This window comes from Takifugu flavidus, chromosome 21, assembly GCF_003711565.1.
Source record: "Takifugu flavidus isolate HTHZ2018 chromosome 21, ASM371156v2, whole genome shotgun sequence".
In the NCBI taxonomy this organism is placed as follows: domain Eukaryota; kingdom Metazoa; phylum Chordata; class Actinopteri; order Tetraodontiformes; family Tetraodontidae; genus Takifugu; species Takifugu flavidus.
The window spans coordinates 5,234,643-5,258,248 of NC_079540.1; the positions used below are offsets into that span (position 1 = coordinate 5,234,643).

At 46.1% G+C, this 23,606-nt stretch overlaps 1 protein-coding gene across 4 annotated transcripts; it reads right to left on the reverse strand.

The window, feature by feature from the left end:
• Nucleotides 1-1,742: 1,742 nt before the first annotated feature.
• Nucleotides 1,743-13,206, reverse strand: khdrbs1b (KH domain containing, RNA binding, signal transduction associated 1b). 4 transcript variants are annotated; one of them, XR_008948135.1, is made up of 13 exons: nt 12,750-13,206; nt 11,320-11,441; nt 9,695-9,811; nt 9,197-9,343; nt 8,394-8,527; nt 7,971-8,205; nt 7,557-7,624; nt 7,241-7,299; nt 6,975-7,163; nt 5,445-5,521; nt 5,233-5,341; nt 4,693-4,761; nt 1,743-3,057 (listed from the first exon to the last, which is right to left on the reverse strand). XR_008948135.1 is itself a non-coding variant. In XM_057021605.1 (9 exons), the coding sequence occupies exons 1-9, from the start codon at nt 12,841-12,843 to the stop codon at nt 7,057-7,059; spliced, it is 1,083 nt and encodes a 360-aa protein (XP_056877585.1). In that variant the 5' UTR covers nt 12,844-13,206; the 3' UTR covers nt 5,766-7,056. The 4 variants fall into 4 exon arrangements, 1 of the variants encoding a protein (XP_056877585.1); XR_008948134.1 differs by having other exon boundaries at nt 5,233-5,521; XR_008948133.1 differs by lacking the exons at nt 5,233-5,341; nt 5,445-5,521.
• Between the last annotated feature and the right edge of the window lie 10,400 nt (nt 13,207-23,606).

Sequence of the window (23,606 nt, forward strand, 5' to 3'; positions counted from 1 at the left end):
GAAGCACAAGTTTCTCTTCAGATAGGCTGGAACATTTTTTATTTTGCAAATTGCTTTAGGCTCCGCTCGAACGCATCACCCCCCCCCCCCCCTTCCCGAAATCAGCGCCGCCACAAGAAGCAAGATGAAGGGAAGCGCCTTCGTTAATTTTGACTGAAATGGTTCGTGACAAAGACGCAGCAGCACATCAGAAGTGAGCGAGCCGGAGCCGCGGTCAGTCTTTCTGTACCTGAGCTGCCTGGACATTAAAGAAAAGACTGACTCTGGAAAAGCTCGGCTCTGATTGATCTGCTCGCCATGGTGAGAGGCTGAGAACTCAACAGGCCGCGCACGTTCGCGCGACAGATCACCGTTATGAATTTGAGCGGGATTAGTGGAAGGTCTGGCTGTCTGAACATTTCGATTGTTGAGTATGCTGAAAATGCTGCTTTTAAAATGTGTTTTTCACCTGAAAAATCTGATTTATTTAATATAGCAGGAGACATTTTCGGCAATGCGCTCGCACCGATGCTGCACAGGCTACACACACACTCCAACTCGGTGTTCTCATAAACACTGAAAACGCTTTTAAAAGTGAGTGGTCCACTTTTTATGGTGAAACTAATTCATTAAAGCCCTCCAGTGAAAGTGGCAATAACTGCAAACAAGTTCTAATCACCCCTTAGGACTTCCTGTGTGTGTGTGTGTGTGTGGGGGGGGGGGGGGAGGTGTTGAGCTCAGTCCGCCTTTTTCTTTTATTTTCTCTCCAATTGCTGCTCTGCGATGGACTTGTGACCTTTGACCTTTGCTGGAGCAGGTGAGCTCCAGGGTTCTGTTGAGGTTTGTGGGATCATTGCAGATTTGCTACATAAGTCAATCGAATCCCTCTGGGCGTAATGTTGGTAGGCCGGCGACGCCTGAGGTCGACCATCGTTTCACACCCTCCAGTATACTGGTTCTCAATGTGGTTCCCAGTCTTATCAAAGGAGTCGTTGATCTCTTTCTTTGGTACTTGGGAGTGTTGTCACAGGTTCTATTAAAGTGTAGCAATGAAACTGTGGTTTATTGTAAAATAAATGGGTCCCTGCAGTCCTTCTCGACCCTCGTTGTCATTTAAATTGAGTTAATTGGATAATTTGGAACATCGACTGGGGATTTTCCACACTGGAGCTAAGTGAAGGGGCATTCTGCCTCTCTGGCATCCTGAATAAATACTTTCAGACCAAAGCACAACAGAACACGGACCCACTGCAGATAGTTCAGCGTCATTGTCTCATTTCACTTTGCTTTGAAATGAGTGGAGTCTTCCAGGTTCTTCCCTTCTGAGGGGCCCGTATCTGACCCGATGGGCTAATCCATCAGGAGACAATAGCAGTATATGATGCTATCGTTAGCTCGGGATGCCCAGAGAGGGCTGATTTGACTGCTTAATGTCACCTTTGGGATGCGAAATGTTTAAACATTCTGAGGAAGGAATTAAAGTGGATGAAAGGTAAAGCTGGATCAGCTCATCTGAGGAAGGTGGGGGGGGTGTCTGATCATGACGTGTGTTGGCGTGCGATGTTCCTCGGATGGTGTGAATCTGCCAGGATGAGGAGATCGAATCCAGCTGTCCGCCACGTCTGCCCCCTCCGCCTCACACACGTTCCGACACGTCCTCCTCCGTGTCCGCCGCCCACCTCAGCGACACCCCTCAGTGCTGTGTGGGGGTTTACGCAGCAGCTGGAGCCAAGATGAATCACAAATGACTGACATGTTGCCTCTGCATAATCAAACAGGCTTTTATTGACGGCTGAAGTCGCGATTTCCATTTTTTTCCCGGCTCACAATCTGCGGGCTCATCGATGCTAGCAGGTAACGGCTCCGGTGCTCATCACCGGAGCTGCACAAATTGCTATTTTGGACATCATCGTGCATAATGTCTGAAAAATGACCCGTTTTGGATGTGGCCCATTGACATTTTATCTGAAAGGATGGTTTCAATCCTAATATTCACTGTTCAATCATCTGAGCGGCACCCCTTGATTTAATACACCAAATGGATCTTCTGGAGCTGATGCTGCCCCCGCCCAATGGCTCGGGAGAGAGAAATGTGTTTTTAATACACGCAAGTGCAGGTTTGACCTCCAAATGTGAGCGGGTGCCACAGGCGGCCGTCATATCATCGCTGATAATAGCGGCGACGGCGCAGAGGGGAATCAAATCAACAGAGATATGACAGATTGACGGAGATGCGAGGTGGGAAATCTGTCCCCTTCTCACATGCGGCTCTCCTCCTGGGCCCATCGTGCTCAATTATCATACTTGGACGCTGAACCACAAAGAACCGGCCAGCTTTGGTTAGAAATGTGTCTCGCACACACAGCGAGAGCACACCAAACTAGATGCAAAATAGGCCACCGCATTAGCATTAAACATCCTCGGGGCTGCACGGCGCCAAAACGTGGCGGTGTGGGCGAGCTGGCGGTGAACTGGGCCGCAGCGAGATGCCGATTGACCCCTTCCAGTCATCTCTAATTCCCGAACGCCACGTCTAATCGCAGGCGGCCGAGATTGACGCCTCTCAACACGAGAACGGTAACAAGATTCGCACGATCAATTCGAGAAAAACGGGCCGTGATTCTGCTCCCTCTGAACGGGACAGTCTGGCCACAATTTCTAGTCTAATTCGAGGGTTAATAGAAATTTAAAACAATTTCACACACAACGACGACAGGAGGGCTCATTTTATGCTGAGTTAGACTGTGACAATTACATTAGTCGGATGGAGGGATGTTCTGAGGTACACTCGCGTCAAGTGGGAATGTTCAGCACTACACATCAGTTGCACAACAAATATTCAATTGTCTGTGACATGAAGCAGAGAAGCGGTGAGGTTTTCTTTAAGTCTCTGGTTATTTTGCGATTCCCCGAAGGCTAAACGTCGTTCCTGACCCCTCTCGGTCCGGCTGGGGGTTTGGGGCAGCTCCCGTCCATTGTCTCTTGCCAGTCGGTTGGCAGCCAGCCGCTGCGATCCTTCCTGTAACATCTTTCCCCGCCCGTCTTCTCCACGCCGCTCCGGTCCGCCGAGCGGCTTCACTGCGGACGACACAAAGGCATAGGGGAGCTGTCAGGGTGAGCTCACGTGTTCCAACACAAACGCTGGTTTCTTTTCACTCACACATGCCGCCTCAAGGACTTAATGACAAGATAAGCGGTGGAGTTTGACAAAATGGGATGGCTTTATTTAATTTCAAAGGAGTGTGTGCAATAATTAAAAAGGTAATTTTCTCGCCAAGCACTCGAGCTCTCGGAGCAAAGCTAAGCAGCATAATTGGAAGTAAGTCATAATATCAGCAAACAAGGGCTTGGAATTTATAAGCGATTCAGTCATTCCCCAATAACAAACTGTTTATTCCGCTCACACGTGACACGTATCCAGGTTTGAGTCGACCTTGTGGCACGATGAGACACATTTCGCCTCCGTCATCAAGTTTCCTGGGACTAACCTTTTAGAGACAACCTTATTTCTCTAAGCTTAACCAGCAGCTTTTCCTTTATCGAGCCATCATGTTACCTTTTCCCACCTTTGAGCTACGGGCAGAACATCCGTCTGTCCCTCAGCTTCTTTCCTCCTGCTGGTTCCATTTTGGGCAGAGAGAAAGTCTTCACTCTGCTGTTTCCCTTCTGTCAGGGAGCCCTGAGCTACACGTCCTCATTAGCCGGTTTCCCTGAGACCGCAAAGACCCTCGGTGACGTGTTCCTCCTTGCTCAGACACTGCTTAAGGCCGAGGGAGCCATACAACAATACTCAGACGCTCCCAGAAGCAGAACATACAGGAGCCGGCCAATTGTCAGAAACAAGCAGCCTTTAAAACGCCATGATTTAATGAAAACGCAGCTTCTTCGGCGTCCCACGGCCTGAAACACCCCCGGGGCTCTGCCGTAAAGTTTACTGTACAGTTTCAGAAAACAGAACAATGGCAAGTTCCGCTTGTTAGATTCCAACGATGGCCCCTGGATGCAGCACTATTTTAAAGGGCTTGTTTGAAAGGTGCTGACCAGGCCTCCATTAAGCACAATATTAACAAAACCAAAGAGCTTCTGCAGGTAAACCATGTGTCACTAAAAAGAGGCAGAAATATGTCTGAGAGGCCTGGCATCACACCGAATTTGACCTTTCTTTTGGATTTCATCCAATGAATTTCCTATGTCCAGCTTAAATTCAAAGTGCCACACCCAGCATATGGAACTCATGTATTAAATACATGATTTATGAGACCACAATGACCTTGACCACTAAAATATAGTATAGTAAAATAGTAAAATATAGTTCTTGTGTGTATATATATATATATATATATATATATATATATATATATATATATATATATATATACTGTATATATATAAATATATATACAAGAATGGTATGATGGTTAAGAGACTTGGAGAGGAATAAACAAACACAAACACAACAAACGTGATTACCACCACTTAGTCCCAGTTTTCATCAGTCTAATGAAAGCAGACGCTCAACGCGGATGATGATGATATATTAAATAAAAGAAGACCCTTCCAAATTTCCCAGTAGTTAGTGAATGCGCCATTAAAGACTGCAAAAACAACATTGTAAAGAGGTGACAAAGAAAACTGGACTCCTTTCGTGATAATGAATTAAATGTTTGCCAATTAAAAGGCAGCTATGATCGAACGGCAAGAAAAAGAGCCAACCTGGGGTTGTCATGGTCCCACTCCAGCAGACTGTCAGTCTCCAGGGAACTCTATGACCATTGGCCAAGCCTGGAGGAAGGACAAACCTCAAATCAATACCCCATCGAAACACACCGGGAGAAAGTTGAGACAGACGTCATGCAATGTCTACAGGAGAAATGTAGATATGCTCATGCAACTCAAGCTCTTTAAAGTTGGATAACTTTGTACAGACCTTTGAAAAATTACAGTAAGCAACCTTTATAGGGCAAATAAAAAAGTAACAGCAGCTCAAATGTACAGAAGATTGACAAAAGATTTGGCTTTGGTCATTTTAGCAAGAGTTGCATTAACACTTTGTCTATTTTTAGTACACAGAACAGTTATTTTGGTACATAAAATGTGCCACTGCATGATATTAGAAGTTAAGTTTTTCTTACTTTTGAGGTCTTTTATTGTTTCCATGACTGTAGCGATAATTTTAAGAAGCTGCGCATTTACCAGCATGTTTATGTCAATGGATAAACACACTACGAAATTAAACATTTAGGGTTAGGTTACCTTTACAGTGGAGTTCTCTAGGTTCTAACCATCCTCCCCATTGCACTGCCATTAGTCTGTACTAAAGTAGCCATCGCGCCAGCGGCATTCATGACAATGAGGCCTAGACCTGAATGGTGGTTTGAATTCGGTTAATTTTCAGATGCTATCAAGGCAATTGTCATTAACGATTACGACCACAGGTAAGAGGATTGAAAAAATCTTATACATACCCAGGCATTCAATGCTTTAGAACTCTATACACATTAGGAAGCTATCCGGGTTATTTTAGAGGTCTTACCTCTGGGTCCTTTTTAAAAAGTATAGAAAGAGAGAGAAAGAATAAGTTGTGCTCTTTTGAGAATCAATCAAGACATCATTTAGTGAGGGTTAAGGTCTTCAGGCGGCAAGACATTCCTTTAGATTTAAAATGGGGTTGTTTTTTCTTTTTGTGTGTGAGAAACAAAGCAAGACACCTACGTCTGACCGCTGAGGGTTGTTTTAAAAAAAAGTCATTTCAGAGTTTTACTTGGACAGGAAACAAATAAAGCAGGTTAAGTTTCATAAAAAACAAACTAAGCTTTATTGACAAACTGCTGCAAAACATCTTTTGGACAGATTTAGTAACCTATTTAGGCAAGCTCACACATGTAGCATAATGCATTTTATGGAGAGGGTACAGATATTAGTGGCAGAATAGGTACAGTTAGGATGTTTTAAAATATGTACAAGCGTTTCGGATTGAGCTGCAGGATCCCTTCTCTGTAGAAAGAGAAGACCCATGTGGAGATTTTTGTCCCAATCCTTCTTTGTGCTCTTTATGCATGCAGTTTATAGAGGATCAGATCACAAAATTAAGACCTGGACCGCTTTTTTTTTTTCTTTTTTAGCTTAGTAGGAGGCCGTCTCTCAGCCGTCACCTCATTAAATAAACATTTCACTTTCTTAAAATTATTTTAAAATGTAAAACAAATTGAGGATATAAGGACAGACATCTCAACAGTGTCTATTAGGGCTATATTTCAAAACTCTAAGTACAATGAAAAATATGGCTGCCTAAGTCTAAATGGACAACATTTTAGGACTATTTAAAAACCAACCATCATTAATGAATTGCATCGTTTCCATTATAATTTTTTTTAGCCTTCACTTAATTTAATATAAATATTTTTGGTTGCTATATTACATAATTGGAGGTTTATAAGGTTTTTATATTAGACTATATTAACAGAATTTTGAAATGTAGCCTAAACGGGAATCTGCAACTGACCCTCAACAGATTCTCTGTATTTAAAATACAATTAAAATAAATTGCTTAGACAATTCATTGGATACTGTGCCATTAACTCCACTAGAAATCACTACTCCCAAACATTTAAAAAGTGCACGATCAACAATGCAAAAAAGCCAGAAGGTGGTGGTGGTGGTGGTGTTTGTGGTGGTGGGGGTGGTGGAGGAGGGGGAGTCAGAGAATAAAATACATCAAAAATAAACCAAATAATCAAATTTTAAAAAAGAACGAAAATGGACGCCAACTTTTCCTGTCTGACCCATCTAAAAGCCACGTTGGGTGGACGGACTGGTGGCCAGTCAGCTGCGAGACACAGTGGGGGTGGGGTTGGGGGGTGGGGGATATGGGGGTTCGTGGTTTTGTGGTCAAACCGCATAAGGAGAACAGGTTCCCATGTTCAGTTCCCAATCCGCTCTCGTAAAAAGTCCAGAGTAGAAAAAAAGAATGAACCAAAGACAAAACGGACAATTACTTTTGTCGGGCTGCTTAAAGCGAGCTGCCATGGTAGACAGGAACTAGTCGGGGGGGACCCGTTTAAGGGTGGCGCGTCCGCTTCAGTACTGTTGGTACGGATGCTCTCGGTAAGACGTCTTGGCACCTCTGGAGGGGGGAGGGGCCTTCCCTGGAGCCGTCCGCTGGGTACCGTTCCAGTCGCCCTGGTCTGGAGAGGACACACAAACATGTCCAATCACGTATAGATTTCCTGCTATCGTCACCAAGGGGTTCCTTTTTCCTTACCGTAGGACTCGTATGTTTCCGCGCTCTCTCCGTGTCCGTAATCATAGTATTCTGGCTCTCTGTTGGTCAAAAACACAAAGAAAGGTCAACTAGCTGTTGAGGAAAATATCAAGAGGCATGATAATTGGCTCCCATGATTAAAGCGGGGCTCTCTAACATGCAGCGCGTCAGCCCCGCCAGTCCTAAATAACACCATCGTCCCTGAAGCATGAAGTGCTATCAGCTCGGAAGCTACGCGGAGTGGCTGGACAGCGTGTCAGCCGGGCCGCTGCGTGAGAGGCAGGTGAAAATCAAAAGAGGAGGCTGAGTCACTCACGCTTGCGGCTGACTGTAATAGTTGTCGTACGTCTCGTAGGCCGTGTCTGTGTAGTTCTCATCGTAGCCCTGGAGAGAGATGGGGGGGGGGGGGGAGAGGTTCAGGGAGAGGCCTGCTCATGAATCATGAATGTCAAGGTGTCCCTAAAGTACCACTCCTGTGCTAAAGCTGACACGCTCCACTCATGTCAGAGCAACAGAAATGGCCACTTCCTGTGTTGACAGAGGAGCTGCTCAAAGGTTAACAAACCCGTTCCCAGGGGGGAGGGGGGGTCCTTTTTGTGAGAGGTCGGATTTCAGTCTATTCAGAAGGTGTGATGTCACCACCACCGTGTTCCTAATTGGTTTCATGGCGACTTGTCTAGTTACAGATAAGGTTGAGACCCCCCCCCCTCCCCGCCTTGTTTACACTTACGTATTCTTCATAGCTTTCAGCAGCTGTGGCAGGGTTGTGGGGGGGTGGAGGTCCCATCCTTTGAGGGGGGCCGCTGGCTGGAGGCCTTGCACGAGGCGCCACGGCTCCTCTTGTGGGCGTTGAAGGGAGACCTCCTCTGCCGGCCGGACCACCCCTCACCGCTCCACTTCTGGCCGGACCGCCACGGCTCACAGCTCCCCGGGCAGAACCACCGCGAGGCGGCATCCCTCTTCCCCTGGGGTGAAAATTAATTAATTAGAAAAACATTTGTTGGAAAAAAGCTGACAATTTTGGAGCAAATGATGCAAAAACCAACTTTTTCTGACTAACAAAACATTAAAAGCATCCATCAACATTCAGAAATCTATCAAATGTTGGAGACAATTGCTGTATGAGACGACAACTATCCAGAGAGCTGCACACCTGTGTGCCCCACCGGGAAGAACTCCACGGCCCCTGATTGGCATTCCCCCTCTGCCTCGTGCACCATGTTCCTGGCCCCCGTTCAGATAGCTCAGCTCCATGAACTGCTCTTGGCAGATATCGTCCATCATGTCCTGCTCACACGCGGAAGAGTGAATGAAGAGAAGGAGTGAGAACAACAACAACAACAACGGAACCTCAAAAAGCAGCAGGATCGAAAAAAGAGTGAGAACAAAGCAACGAAAAAGAGCAAGTGAACCTGCTCAGGGCAAGACAGCCTAACAACCAACAGCAGGTGCAGAAAATAGTTTACAAACACTAATTGTAGTAAAACATCCATCAGACTCTGGGGGGGGGGGATCTTTCTTATGGTATCATTGTTGCACTCTGTCAACCAGCAAAGGTATATTAAATTAAACCCTGCACAATACAAGCAAGGCTCCAATTTTGCATTTAAAGAAGTAAACATAGGAATAAAGGATGAATCAGGATGACCAGAGGAGCCGCAGCCTCCCAGCTGTCTGATAACGAACAGGTCATGCATAAAACATCTCAACAAATGACTTCCACAATCTTATTTTATAAAGGGGCCTGATTCAAGCTTTCTATTAAAAAGAGAATTTCCAAATAAAGATGGCTGGTCCTATCAGACCATTAGATATCATCACAGCTTGAGACTCATTCCATTTTAGAAGATTCAATCCAGATTGGCATTTTTTTAACTGAATCCACTAAATAACACAGTGATCACGTTGAGCTGATGAGCCATCCGATATATTGAGACAGAACGTGGACAAACTCACAGGAAACAGGAACTTCTTGACCTCCTCCATGGCATGTGCCATCCGTAGATAAGCGTCTGGCACGGGTGCGAATACCTCGATGAAGACGTGCAGCTCCATGGAGAGGTGGGCGTATTTGGGCTCGCCCCCTTTCCTCAGGCCCTCCTCCTAGAGTCACCACAGAAAGAGCTTTAAAACGTGAAGCGGAAACAACATCTGCGGGATGAAAACGCGTTTGCGAGACCTCGGGGGCCGTCAGGCAGACTTCCTTTATATTGCTTAATGAACACATCAGAGTGGTAAATAACAGGTTTATTAGGATATCTGAGAGGCTCCTGGAACAGCTGTGTGAAAAACACGGATGCCCTTGGCTTTAAGTTTTACATCCACCCGAGCTGAGATGACAGCATCTGGGCCCGCTGCCTACAATTCCCCACGAGCACAGGCCAGATGTTTTATGGCTTCAGGTATTCTTCTGACAGGTGCGCAACGCCAGATGTCGGCGCGTGCAAATATTACCTTGGACTTGTCCCTCATGGATCCTTTGCCCAGCACCGAGATCTTGGCTCCGGTCTCTTCCTGCAGACGTTTGATGGTGTTGCCCTGAGGTCCCAAAATCTTCCCCACGAAGTTGAACTGACCGGAACACAAAACCGAGGAAAGGCAGATTAGCAGTCGAAGCCAGAGCGATGCGGCCGGCCGTCGCTGTGGAGCCCCTCGTGCTGCCGCCATGCGAGTTTAAAGAAGGTCACCAGCTCCGTCGCGCCCGACGCAACCAAGAGTGAGTCTGAGGCAGCCTCGCGGGGAACGCAGGACGCCACAGACCAGACTACTGCATCATATTGATTGGATGCTCCAGGTGGGAGAGCAAGTGTAGATATTATTTCAGGCTGACTTCCTGAGGGAAAAATCTCTGAGAAGTGTGGTTTATCACAGAGGTAAACAAGAGTCCCAGAATGTTGCGCAAAATGTCTAAAATAGCTGCGGCGGCAGGCCGACCGGCTCCAAATGATGCAAATAAATTCCACGTGTGAAGGGAGGAATATGCAAATAGACATTAGCATCAGTTTAAAGGACAAATTCCGTCCCCACTCTTTATTAGCGTGTGTAATACAACCCCGCGTAGCCGTGCATCTGATAAACACACCTCGTCACATGCCACACAAGGACCGTGCTGAAGTCATCAGAGAAATGCAAATCTGCATACCCCGAAGTCAGTTATTTATGATTATTTACATAGTAATGAAACCCATCAAAGCAAGGGCATTACAGCACAATTCCCTTTTACATGTGTCCCACTTGACCAAAAGTGCGTTATTTATTCAACAAAACGCTGCCTGGAACGCTGCAATATTGATGAGCGCAGCCTCTAAAGCTGATATTTGCACACATTTTGAGGTTCAAATGCCGAACTACAGCAAAAAGAAGTCAACGTTAGCAAGGGAGCAGGCTAGATCTATTAGTTAGTACTTAAATATGACGTCTGATCCAACTCCACGTACAACTGTTGCTGCTCCAGGCTGAATCTAAAGCGTTCATAAGGGCATGCAGATAAAGCCATTATCAAGTCATTAAAGTCTTCATTTGCTTTGAGTGGCACTTATTTGCAAAGGTTGTTCACGCCATTGAATCCCTTTGCAATAACATCGTGGTTATGATGATTATTTTAATATCTGTGCTGTGAGTTCAAAGCAGCCGTGATACTGCTCACAGTCATACAAGCAATAAACACATTTTCACCAATTCCGATTAATTGCTGAGCATCTTGCCCTTATCAAATTGCTACATATACTGTAATTAGTTTAAAACCAAAGAAAAAGGCCCGTGATCTACAAAAGCTGTAATTAACTCTGAAACGAAGCGTTGGCTGATTACAAAGGGAGGAAAAGATCCAGTCGTCTGAAGGAATATGGATTTCACTCCAGCGCCAAGTCATCGGGACTATAAAATCACTTTCCCTTTGGTCAGATTTTAAAAATACGCCAATATCTGCAGTAATTACACACTGACGCTTAAAGAGACTGGGAAGAGAAATTTGAGAGTCTCAACTAACCCCCTGGCTTTGTGTAAGTGACACCAGCCTGCAGGGATGACTTAAATCACAGGGACGGAGGAAAAACGAAGCAAGGGCAGAGAAATCTCACCTTGGGGTACTGTTTGACAGGTATGAGCACTCGTTCTTTCAGTTTGATGTTCTTTGTTGTGAAAAGGTCCAGGTATGTTTCTGCCTCCTTTTTGGCTTCGCCTTTCTGGATTCTGTCAATCTCTGGATAAAGAGAGGGGGTCATAGTTTAGATAAGAGGACATATCAATGCATAGAAAGAAACCCTCTTCCTACCGCGCCATGCGATATTTTTTTGAAATTCCCTTCAGACTCCATGTGGCCGCTTATTATTTTACAAAACACGGTGTTTTCAGCTGGTGATAAGTGCATCTTTAAATGTTTTTGTTATCTTGTCAAGACATTGAATGGAGCGCGAGCGGTTTAGTCATCTGGGCCATTATCTTGTCAGTGTTAATAATCAATTCAGCCACTTTTCAGGGAAAACTCAGAGCGCTGCAGCCTACGTGCTCGCCATCGTGACAGCCTGTGGCCGTTTTCTTATTTTTTGAGAGATCAGCACGCTGCTTTGGTCCAAACGCAACTCCTGCCAATGCATCAGTACAGAGAAAACATAATCTTCGTAGACTCGTGTTGAAGCACCTGGAGCCCAGCGGCATTTCACCAGGAATGAAGCCACGTGTGAGGAAAACCTCAACCTCCAGTTTGGTTCATATCGCACTCTTTGTCCTCTTGAACTTGCTATCTGGTTACATATCCTAATCAGACCAAACACAGGTTTAACCTCTGTGTGTGTGTGTGTGGGGGGGGGGGGGGGACTGAGGACCTCTAAGCAAATATGGCTTACAGCCCCAAGGGCCAACAGCATCATCGTCATCATCAAAAACTTATAAATGAATCCTTAAAATTGCATCCGTTTTGTGTCTTAAATAGAGCTGTCACTGCAAAAGATCTTACTTCCGGGCACTGTTTGTGTTCCACCCTAAAGAACCCCCCACCATACATGCATCCAGCAGAACAAGCGAAAGACTGACATGAATCTCTTCTTTTGTCTTCCCTGGCAGAGCTCGGGCTCTTGCTCAAGGACACTCCGGCAACCACGGAGCGACAGCGTGGCTTCAATCGCCGTCAACAGAAAGGGGTGATCCCCCCTGTCCAACAGTGGTCGCGATTTGCGCACATTTATGTGTCGTTGCGCAACGCAGCTGCCAGACAATGAGCTCAACAGGGGCTCCAAAACGGAGAACAAGCCACCGTTTGTCCGCTGGAGAGTTGAAACCACACGTCTCAGACCAGCGGAGGAAAAGGGACAGAAACTTGTCTCGCTTTCGGAAGAGAGTTACCGCGTAATTACGCTTCACCCACCGAGCCACGAAACCGCTACGCGCTGCGGCGGACGGGGCAGCGACGTCCGCTCGGAGACGAGGTGACAAAAGTGCTCTTTGGGGGGGACATCGTCGTCCCCCCCAACTTCACACTCCCTTCCCGAATTAAACAAGCTGTCAACTTTACCTGCGTTTAAAAGTTTCATGGCGTGCGTGAACGACGAATCCAGGCTGTCCTTCTCCGCCAAAAGCTCAGGGAGATATTTGTCGCCGTTCTCCATTTTTTCAGTTTTAAAACAGGGGAGGCAGTTTCGCTGCAAAAGGTGGAAAACCCCGAAAAATGACAGGATAAAAAGTATCCCAGTTATGTAACTAAGGAACGCCGCGTATCCGCTGCGGGGACGGCGCTTCGCATGTGGCTACCGGCGCGTTTCTGCGACGGGCTGCACCGCTACGTTCTCTTCCAACGGCCGGGGAGCCTCTCCTTTGCAGCGGCGCTGGACTGGAACTGAGAGAACAAAAGCGGCGAGATAGAAGAAGAGGGATTCGACTCAAGCCGGCGGAAGTGAGCTCAGAAGGACGCAGTTCTCCGACTGACGCCGCCTACAGTGCGCCGCCGCGCGGCTGCGCGCCGCCCCCAAGAGCGATAACGCTAATCTGCGCGATCTGCTGCCGCTTTGGGTGTGACTGTGAGGATGTGTTATGATTTCAGGAATCATAGTCCCTCAGCTCGGGGTGCACACAAGAAACCAGGTCCGTAATCCTAAAAGAAAGTACTTAATTTACAATTTCCATAATAAATTTGGCAACAAACAAACAAACACGTGTTGCTACTACCGATTGATTCAAATTGTGTTTATCTACTTCACAGCACAGACACGCTCTAAGACCGTTGTTAATTTGAGTCAGTAATGTATGATTAAGAGAACACGTGCAAAGGTATTATAGATCATATTTGTATTTTTATCCCAAAGCCCTCATCATCTTTGCAAATCCAAATGATAGATAGATAGATAGATAGATAGATAGATAGATAGATAGATAGATAGATAGATAGATAGATAGATAGATAGATAGATAGATAGATAGATAGATAGATAGATAGAGGCAGTATTTCTTGGTTCTCTACTGCCTCTTAGCGGTAGAGTAGCTCATTGCAACCTTTCAACCCAGAGAAGCCAAGCACTGATAGTTACTCTACCCATTCATCTTAACATTTCTGTTCACTCCAAATCACAAAGGCCTAATTGGGGGTGTAGGAGGAGGGAAAGTCTGTGGGATACATATCGTCACATCATACATTGATTTTAGATATGATCGGATTGATTCTGCGGGGATGAATCCGTCTCACCAGAGGTCAGAGGTAACGGCAAGGCTGATGCTTATAACACTGGCAGCAGGAAAATGTCTTAGGTGCTTGGTCTTTTGAGCATACATGGTGGTTTATTCACAGGTGGGTGCTCTTGTCACTGAAGCGCACGTAAAGGTCATTTGTCAATCAACTGCTGGAGTGAACGCCATTAAACCGGAGCACAGCTGTTCTCAAGAATGCATCTGCTCAGAACAAATGAAGGAAAAAACTGTTTGCAATAAACACTTATGAAAGGCCAAAGACCAGCGCAGGCTGTGTTCAGTGTTCTGCTTGATCTCCCTCTGACCATTACTGTGTTATGGGTGTCGGGGGTTTGCAAGGTTGTCCTGACTCCTCTTGTCAGGGAGAAAATGAAGAGCACGTGAGCTGCCTCTCCTCTGGATCACACAAGGAAGACTCGCTCTGGCAGGTGGAGGAGTTCCAAACGGATAGTTCACACTTTTGCCTTCTGCCTGTGCAGCCTTTCCCCGTCCCCTAGCACGTAGAGCCGGAGTCTGGGGGAAACAGGGGCAGATGGAGAGGCGTAAACACACAAACAAAACCTATTCAAACGATTCCCAGCCCCGGCGGTTCACCCGAAATGTCAGATGTTCTTAGCAGACTAGTTTTATTGCACATCACACGCGCTGCCGAATAATGAGAGCAGCGTTGAGCAGGTATCAATGAGCAGCTAGTTGTCTGTTTCAAATTAGTGCTTTTGCCTGCTAACCATTCAATTCAAAGGAGGGAGCCTTCCGGAGGTTTGTGCTGCAGATTTTAAATATCTGACACTAAAAGGAAATAAACCTAGAAATCTGGTTAGTTCTCGTAGGAACTTGTTCAGTAAAATAGGGTCCGATGGTAAAGCAGGGAGAAAGGGATTGTCACCTTTGCAGGCTTTGTTCTGAAAGTGGAGGTTTTTCTCTTCCTGTGCCGTTTAGCAGGACAGCAAGTCCAGTACAGCTGTGGTCATGCTCGGTTTAGCACCACTACAAGGCCACAGGAAGCTTGCTTTCTGTTTTTTTCCCTTCTTTTATGAATTCTTTCAGAACTGTCACACCTGCTTTGGTCTATAACACCTCCCCAATCCAAACCTCCTCTTCCTCTATCATCTTCCCATCCTCCTGCGCTCCATCCGCCACGGAAAACGAGCTTTCCCTTCACACCATTCTTCATCCCTCGCTCTCTGGCGGATGCTGTGGTGGGGATCGGTGTCTCCAAGGGGGTGTCGGAGAAGCTCTGGGAGGATTAAAAGGAATAATCAATTTAAGCCCTCAGTTAGTACAGGTTTTTATTAATGGGTTGAATTGTTATGGATATTGGTGGACTTTTACGGGGTTCTAAGAAAATCCATTACAGCGTTTAAATCAAACACCAAAACTGGCCCAAAACCCAAACGTGCACACTTCAAAAACCACAAGGCAAATGCCTGCGATGGCCAGTGACATTGCAGCATCTTTTTCCTTCAATAAATAAGCAATTTGACATTTGCGATGGTGCCGCTCCTGGCGGATCCGAGGGCCCTCGGGGGAAATGTCTGCACTTGACTTTTGGAGAAAGTAATAGTTCATTTCAGAGGGGAAAGAAAGAAAAAATGCTTTTTGTCCTGTTGGATTTATCCGCTACTTTTTCACCGGCCAAAAGAGCTCTGGGTGGTGCAGGATCCACCTCTTTATTAGAAGATTGTAACGTTTTAATGTCATTTGCGTGCATGAATTGTCATGGAGATGATTGCGTGTCTTACTTTGCATGTGTTTCCTGTGGTGTTTGGCTGCAGAAGTATCAGTATAAAAACGCAGCAACATTTATTCTTGCTGCACTGTCAAATGCACCATTTACCAAAATCCAGCGTGCACGTTTCTCCCCCTAGAATAGCTTGGTGAAGTTCTGATTTTTTTTTTCACCCCACAAATACAACACATGCACATTCATTACCACATCGATTCCCGGATGGCAAATTGCTGCTAGTCTGATGTTTTATTGTCAATTGTGCGAATGCCACAAAATAAATTCCCCAGGTGGAAATGGAAAAGCACTGGATTGTACATGACAATGGATGTGAGGACCGGGCCGAGTTGAACATCCATGTGCCTTTTCAGCCTCAGGATTGTTTGGTTTTCTGTTTAATTTCAAGTAGGAATTGCCTCCAATTTGGTCTGTTCTGGCAATTGAATGACTTATAATCTTTTTTTTTTTTTGGGGGGGGGGGGGGGGGGGCAACAGTGGAAGATGGATGATTGAAGCCGAAGTGAAAATATTTATAACTGAATTCAATGGAAACAAGATTTTTCCTCCTCTGGCTCATGAATGATTGTGTGCTTGGTCTAAAGTGAACTCCCAAATGAATGTGCGGTATAGTATTGCAGGAGGTGATCACCCCAGTCACCGCAGCATTGCTTCTACATACTTCTACCTTCGGCCGCCACTTCGTCACACCTAACTTGTCCAGAACGCTCCAGCCCACCCGCATCATCTCCAGAACCTCCTGACACCTGTCACATCACACCTGTTCTTCACCCGCTCCACTGGCCTCCCGTCCACCATCGCATCACTGCTGCTCACTAGGGTCGTCCCGATCCAGTTTTTGGCTCCCTGTCCGATCCCGATACTCAATAAACTATCTTGCTGATACCAAATCCAGTGTTGAACACCAACCACAGCCGGCATCGAAGTGTCAGGTTGTCGCATTTGCGGATGGTCTAAGTGGTTTTTCCATTTGTTAAGTTTAGTTTTATAAAGTAAACTTTGCGAGCTTTGATGCTAGCGTTGCGGGACAAGCCTCTGCTAGCTTCCATACTTCAGTTGCCCCACTGTGTGTGCCACCATCTTTGTTTACAAACAGTATCAGTTCCTCATCAGTCAGATACCATAAAGGCCGCTGATGGGTTCCTTGGTATCTAAAGTGTCGGATTAGGAGAACACTACAGCTCACCTTTAAAATCCTCCACTACGTCTCTAACCTGCTCTACATCAGCATCCTCCTCACTGATCTCTCTCACCGTACCCTCGGCCCACCGCTCCTTCAGCCGCTCCGCGCCCCATCGCTGGTATTGATTCCATATCAGCCTGATCCATTCCCACCATCACTGTAATCCATCATCATTATTTCCATAAATTGTCTTTATTTCTCTTGCCGAGAGCTGATAAGATGGATTTCCCCTTCTGTGTTTATACTTTGTTGGGTATCTGGAAATGCTGTTCTACGATGTCCTGTCAACAAGACGCTGGACCTGCGTTATTGATTTAGGACGCCTGTAAAAGCCAGCAAAGTGTTTACAGAGATGCAGACAGCACGCACCGGCAGCCCGTTATTTTTTATGGCACCTTTGGGAGATCACTACAACGGTTTAGAACTCAGCCCCACCTCAGTTTACCTCTTGAATGCTGTTTACTTTGGTGGAAATGGAGGCTCTTTCCGGGACTTTACGTGCAGCTTTTATAGAAAACCCATGTGTGCAGATCCATCGTGCCGTGGACACCTATACCTGACAGGACTCACACCCCATTTGATGTGGCAAAACCACACTTTTACTCCTCCATTCTCTGCTCAGGAGAGCAGAACTGATATGACTAAACTCTAAAATAGAAGATTTAAGCCTTGCTTTTAGGTGTCGGTAATTAGAAACGCGTTTAGGCCTTCAAAGGCTGGCTGCCGCCATAGATCAGCCGTTAAAGCTCTGTCACCAGGCCAGGCATGCTGAAATATTTCCCCTTTTTTACTTGCCATCTACCTCCAAGGTATTTATAAAAATACAGCCATAACTCATCCCACATTCAGATTTTATTGATTGTAAATGATATAGCTCTTTCCACGGGGCTCCCATGGAGCCACTCTCCTTTCAGGGGACATAAAAGGGGTAAAGGAAGTTGGAGAACTCCTGACTTTCAGATTTTTTCCACTGTTCCCTTTGATCGAGGTCTGTGTGTGTGGGTGTGTGTTCCACCTGGTAATAATGCATGACCCTGAAGCAACAAACACGTGTCTTCAGTCAGCCAACATTCTTGTCATCATCAACCTTTCAGATTCATTTCGCTAGCTCCCCGTTTCAGGCTTTGCTCAATAATTCGAAGGCTTAATTATGTGTCACAGAGGTTTTCTTGTTTGTTTGCCCAGAACAAACCACGTGTTGGGACTGTTGCTGCAGCAACTGGGAGTGAAAAGGCATATCCAGAATTCGGAGTTCTTTTGGTAGACTCAAATCTGAACTGCACGTCTGATATTCTCTTGCTGTTTTGCAGTCAGCCTGCCGACTGTTGTCACGTCCTGCCTGTTCATATGAAAACAATGTTTCAAGTTTTGGTCCGCTGCTTCGCCTATGCAGTGACTTGTAATGGGAGGTTGGTGCCGAATGTACGCAGACAGTGGTACGCAGACAGAGAACCATCTTTTTCTGTGGCTCTGCCCCAAGGTTACAGGTAACATCATTTGGGTCTCAGTAGAGGACACAGCAGAGCATCAGTCAGCCACAGGTGGGATGGAGACTGAGGCTGTAGCCCTCCAGCACCTGGATTCAGACGGCTGGTGTTGGACATTTCATTCTTAATATCTGCCTTCGGCTCCCTGCCCTGTTCCCTACAGAACCCCCAGGTCGGGCACCCCTACCCTATCAGATGGAGCAATACTGTAGATCGAATCACTTTACACCCCTAGTCAGACCCTTTGCTTGCTCTTATTGCATGTGTCTGCTTTAATTTCCCTGGTGCTGAATAAATTTCCAAAATTTATCGCCACACAGAGAACCCCGAAGGAACAAAGCACTTAGCGATGCGGACCTCCGTGCAGCCCACCAGGAGTGGCCGCATTCTCTGTAAATGACTGGCCGACTCAGCACCCAGCACCTGAGCTGCACCCAGCATTTACTTAAAAACATGCTTATGAAACCCACGCAGATGACACTGCTGGTCCTCTCTGAGGAGCGGCTCGTTTTTTATAGTCTCGTTTCTTCACTTTCACGGATGGTATTTTTGAACCCACATCATGTCCATTCTGATGGACCAGCTACGTTAATATAACAGCATAAATGTGTTTGTCCGTCTCGCTTCGGTTCAATTGTGAGTTTGAGATGAGGACACCAAAAGTATGATGATATCTGAGGCCCCCTGCCCGACAGAAGACACCCAGGATAATGGTCTCCATGCTTAATGGTTCCTCACTGCCATTGATATGAGGTAACAGCCTCATGGACACGGGTTTATTATTATTACCGAGGTGTCACAGGTGCCCACACCTTCACACACACTTCAGAGTCCAACCAAATGACATTCAATCACCTCCACGATGCCCTTGGGCCCGATGCTGCAAGTGAAACCAGTATGAAATCTATTAACCTGCCCCACCCCCACCACCTATTTTGCAGCTTGATTATGATATGAGCTGAGGAGTTAATAAGCATATTAATTACGTGTGTAGGAGACCAACCAGCTCCCAGAGTGAGTCCGCAAATACCTCATCCCCACCTCCCACTCATCTTAACTGGGGGCCACTGTGGTCGCATTTAAATGAACAATCACCCGCTGACTGTCTCCAAGGTCAGGGCGACGGCACTGGCTGTAGAGTATCTACTAGGGGAAGTCCCCAAGGTCACAATGAGAATAATTAAAACAGCACAAGGTCAAGCAAGGTGAACGAATAATCAAGAGGGGGGCGAGCACGGGAACAGGGACAGAGTAAAGTCAAAGGAAACAATGAGGCCGACTTAATCTTCCAGGTGGGTGGAGGTATGAGGATGAGGATATTTTTTTCCTTTTTCATTAAGATGTCTTAATTGAAAGAGGGGAGCCCCCTTGCTGCTGTCCTCCACCTCTCCACGTGGGAGAAAATCCCCCCTCCTTGTTCACAGAGGAGATATAAACGGGACTAAAATGTATTTAAACAAGATTTCATTACACTCTAATTAAGTACATGATACAAGATTAGGCAGGTTAAATTAGCGGGAACCAGGAATTCTTTGGGTTTCACAGGAAAGTGGGTGTAATTATACTCACGGGAGCAGGATGGAGGCCATTGCTCATGATTCCAGTATCCTTCACAGGCTAAAGAGCGTCTCCACTGTAGCAGATGACAACATGCAACCACATTTGCAGAGACTCACAAAGGAGTTTTTTTTGTTTTTTAACTTTGCACCTCAGTAAATCTCTCATTTAAGTATCAGCAAACTGGAGGCGGAACTGGAGTGTGCAAGAGTGTGAGAACACACACGTGTGCACGGTGCACACATCGGCAGACAGCACGGGCAGCATGACAATTCAATTCCTCCACCTGTCTGGACATTTCTGGAAAAAGTGTCAAAACTCGTAGATATGCCTGACATGTCTGCACACACACCACACCACACACACACACACACACACACACAACACACACACACACACAACACACACACACACACACTCTGAGCAACAGTGTGATGTCTTGCCCCGGCTTCGCTGTGCCTTTATAATCCTGCATTGAGGCGGTGAACAGCCGTGCATGTTCACATGGTGCTCCCTCCCAGAGCAGAGAGAGAAAAGCATCTGCTCGGCGTGAATGACGCTTGCAGCCAGCGGTCGGCACAGGTCAGCGGGCAGGAGGACCCCACAGCTCACGTTACAGGCAGAAGAACGAACAGACTTCATTCCTCAGCTGCAGACGTTCCACCCAAAGCTTGCAGAAACTGATAGAAACCAGTGCTTGTATGAAATACCGGGGCCTTCTACACAGGTAGTGGCTCCCAACTGGTGGGCTCTGGATAGGTCGCAGAAAGAGGGTCAAAAGGTAAATAATAATAATTAAAATAATTTGATGTTCCACATGTCTTTTATTTTGAAAAAAACAAATTTTTTAAAGGTCCAGGCAGCTTCTTAGGGGTATTTAAAATGTGGATTTTAAGGGGGAGAACCCCAAAGCAGGTCGTGACTTCACGACCATGGAAAATTGTGGGTCCCAAAGTGGGACCGCTTGAGACCCTCCAGTTGACCTGGCGTCACCTGGCACCAGTGTAGTGATAAAACCGCTTAATTTCTGCTTCACTGGCCAACTAGGAATCAATCGTGCAAAGACGTTGGGCCTCCAGGTACCACCGGGTTGTTGGTCTTTGCTGCATCTGCCGCGCTTCCTGTTCTCAGTCTCATTTGCATTCATGCAGACACACAGCTGCCATTAAAGTGACACAGAGGGGAAAGCAGAGAAACAGTCTTTTTTAAATGTACTGAGTGGGCATATTTATATGGTTCTCACTAACTCTGTGTGTGCGTGTGTGTGTGAGTGTGTGAGTGAGTGTGTGTGTGTTGGGGGGGTGTTGCTTTCTTGCACTGTGCAGTTGCACATCGTCAGTGGAGTGAAAGACAGCATTCTGGCATCGTTTACACTCCAGTACACCAAAGAATAAATTCTCCCTCGCTCATAAGACCGTCTCCAACACGCCCTGCATGCGCATGCACACACGTACACACACTTGGAGCCTCTCCGTCTCAACAGCGTCCAAAAAAAAAAGAAAGGGAGAGACATTCGGCACAAGGAAGTTGCTGAGACGCGAGAAGTGTCCTAAGCTGTTGATCCTGTTTGCTGCTTTGAATCTTTCCAGAAAATCTCCCCTTCGATCTGTTTGTCAGTGAAGCGTGGGGTGTCGTGGGGGTGGGGTCTTATCTCACACAGAAGAGAAGCACCGTCTGAAGCTCAACACGCTCGTAGGGTTCTCAAGCTCGAGCCCTTTTGAGTCAGCAGCCAGGCTGAGTCATCTGAGGTAGCGGCATCTGTCCCATCTGGACCTAAACAGGTGCTAGCAGGTCCAGTCTGAGGTGGGAGTGGAACCATAGAAAGAAAAACTCCAAAATCCAACTTTGCATATAAATGTCATGTTTAAGCCTTGTGGATGCGCGTCTCCAACACTGGCGCTGGTGGGGAGGGGGGGCGATCGTTCAGATGTTAGCGTCTATAACCACAACGGATAGCGTTGCCAGATGATGGACATTTAAGTCAGAGGGCCATGATCCAAGCAGCCAGCCTCGCTTGATGCTGAACCTCAGCACAGCTTATAAATAATTTGAATGTAAATTAGCCATAAAAATAGGCTTCAGATAGGAGCTCAGGGGGGGAAGGGAAATCCTCTCCAGCTCGAGATGAACATGGTTAAAAATATACCCAAAGCTGTCATTTTGTCTCTTATTTCAGCTTTTGATGGTTTGATAATTCAGTACACGGGAGGTGGCGTCTGTCAGCAGGATACGCTGTCACCTTTGCAACCCGGCTGAGAGGACCAACGTGGGAAGGAACAAAGACAAGGAGAAAAAAAGGCCCGCGTCAGCCTCAGAGTCAAAGAGTTCCATTGGTTTTAGTCGGACCTGCTCACGCGAGAAGCTGCATATTGACTTTTTTTTATTGACATTAAAAAAAAGGTTCCTCGTCCACTCTTGTATTTCAAGGCAAAACAACACATCTAGTTGGTTGGGTTTTCCCTCGTATTCACTCATTCACCACTCTGCTGCCACCCTGAAGGGAGGGCAATAAAATAGAAACGCTCTCTCTTTGCTAAAACCTGTTATTATGAGCTCACCAGAACACCCCCCCCCCCCCAATCGAAGTAGAACTGTAACTCTCGCCACCACAAAGTAACGTCCACTGACAAATGAAATTGCAATACTTCTGACATTGCTCGTGTCATCAAGGGTTTTGTGAAGCAGCTAAAGAAGCCGGAAAATCGTTTGCCAAGCCGACGGATGGCCTGTAGAGTCAGCGGAAAGGTGACAGGTCATAAATCCTGTTTTCTGGGGGGGTGAAAACACTTCTGAGGCAATAAATGATGAAAGAGCCACACCAAGCTCAAAGGCAGGCACTGTATTTGTGTGTGTGTGTGTGTGTGTGTGTGTGTGTGTGTGTGTGTGTGTGTGTGTGTGTGTGTTTTTTGTGTTAGCACGCATGTGCCCATAATTTTGATTTGGCCGGTGTGAATATGGACAGATTTAAATGACATTTTTATGTTTAGTTTGTGTGCAAAGTGACAGAGCTTCCTGTTAAAGGGGAGTTTTTGCTTGTTGGGGGTCAGTAAACCTGTGAATACACACAAATTTGTGATGGCATTTAAAAAGAATAATAATATAGAACATAAAGAGAGTTTCACGGAAATTTGAAGTAGCCCAGCATTAAAAAAGAGCTGCAGTCTGGGGGTGGGCTGTGGTATAGCTAATAAACAGGTAAGAACAGGTGAACCAACGGACCTACTTTCTGTTAGCGTGGTCTAGTAGGACCAAAGTGCAGGAGTTACTTTATTTTCTGATCAGTGATGTTAAAATGTGTTTGGTGACATGATTGGCAGCTCAACTGGGGACTGGTTGGGAACTTGATATTAAGTCCATAAGGAAAGTTTTTTTTTTTATTTCCCTAAGTTGCCTAAATCTGTGGAATCTTCACATTTAGTGAAGAAATGCAGATTTTAATGACACTGGAGCAGACTCTGAGTTTGCTTTAGGCTTTTCAGCCACATGGTTGGAGGTTTTACTGCAAAAGTCTCCATGTAAATCATCAGACAGGCCATACATCAAGAGCTCTGCTAATCTGACTTGCAGATGATGTTATTGTAATTGGCTCTAATCACAATACCGCCTTTCCTAAACTATGAGTGGAGACAGAAAACCGAGCAAGTCTTCTGCCAGGTTTCCGTGGTTAAAGGTGACCATTTATTTTGTGGAAGCATTTTTCAAGACAATTGATGTGGGTGC

Excerpts from the sequence above, each read along its gene's own strand:
- khdrbs1b (XM_057021605.1), bottom strand. The coding sequence starts at position 12,843 with ATGGAGAACGGCGACAAATATCTCCCTGAGCTTTTGGCGGAGAAGGAC. Across the intron at positions 11,442-12,749 it reads CATGAAACTTTTAAACGCAG|AGATTGACAGAATCCAGAAA; the intron begins GTAAAGTTGACA and ends CTCTTTATCCAG. Across the intron at positions 7,300-7,556 it reads TATTACAGTCAGCCGCAAGC|AGAGCCAGAATACTATGATT; the intron begins GTGAGTGACTCA and ends TTTGACCAACAG.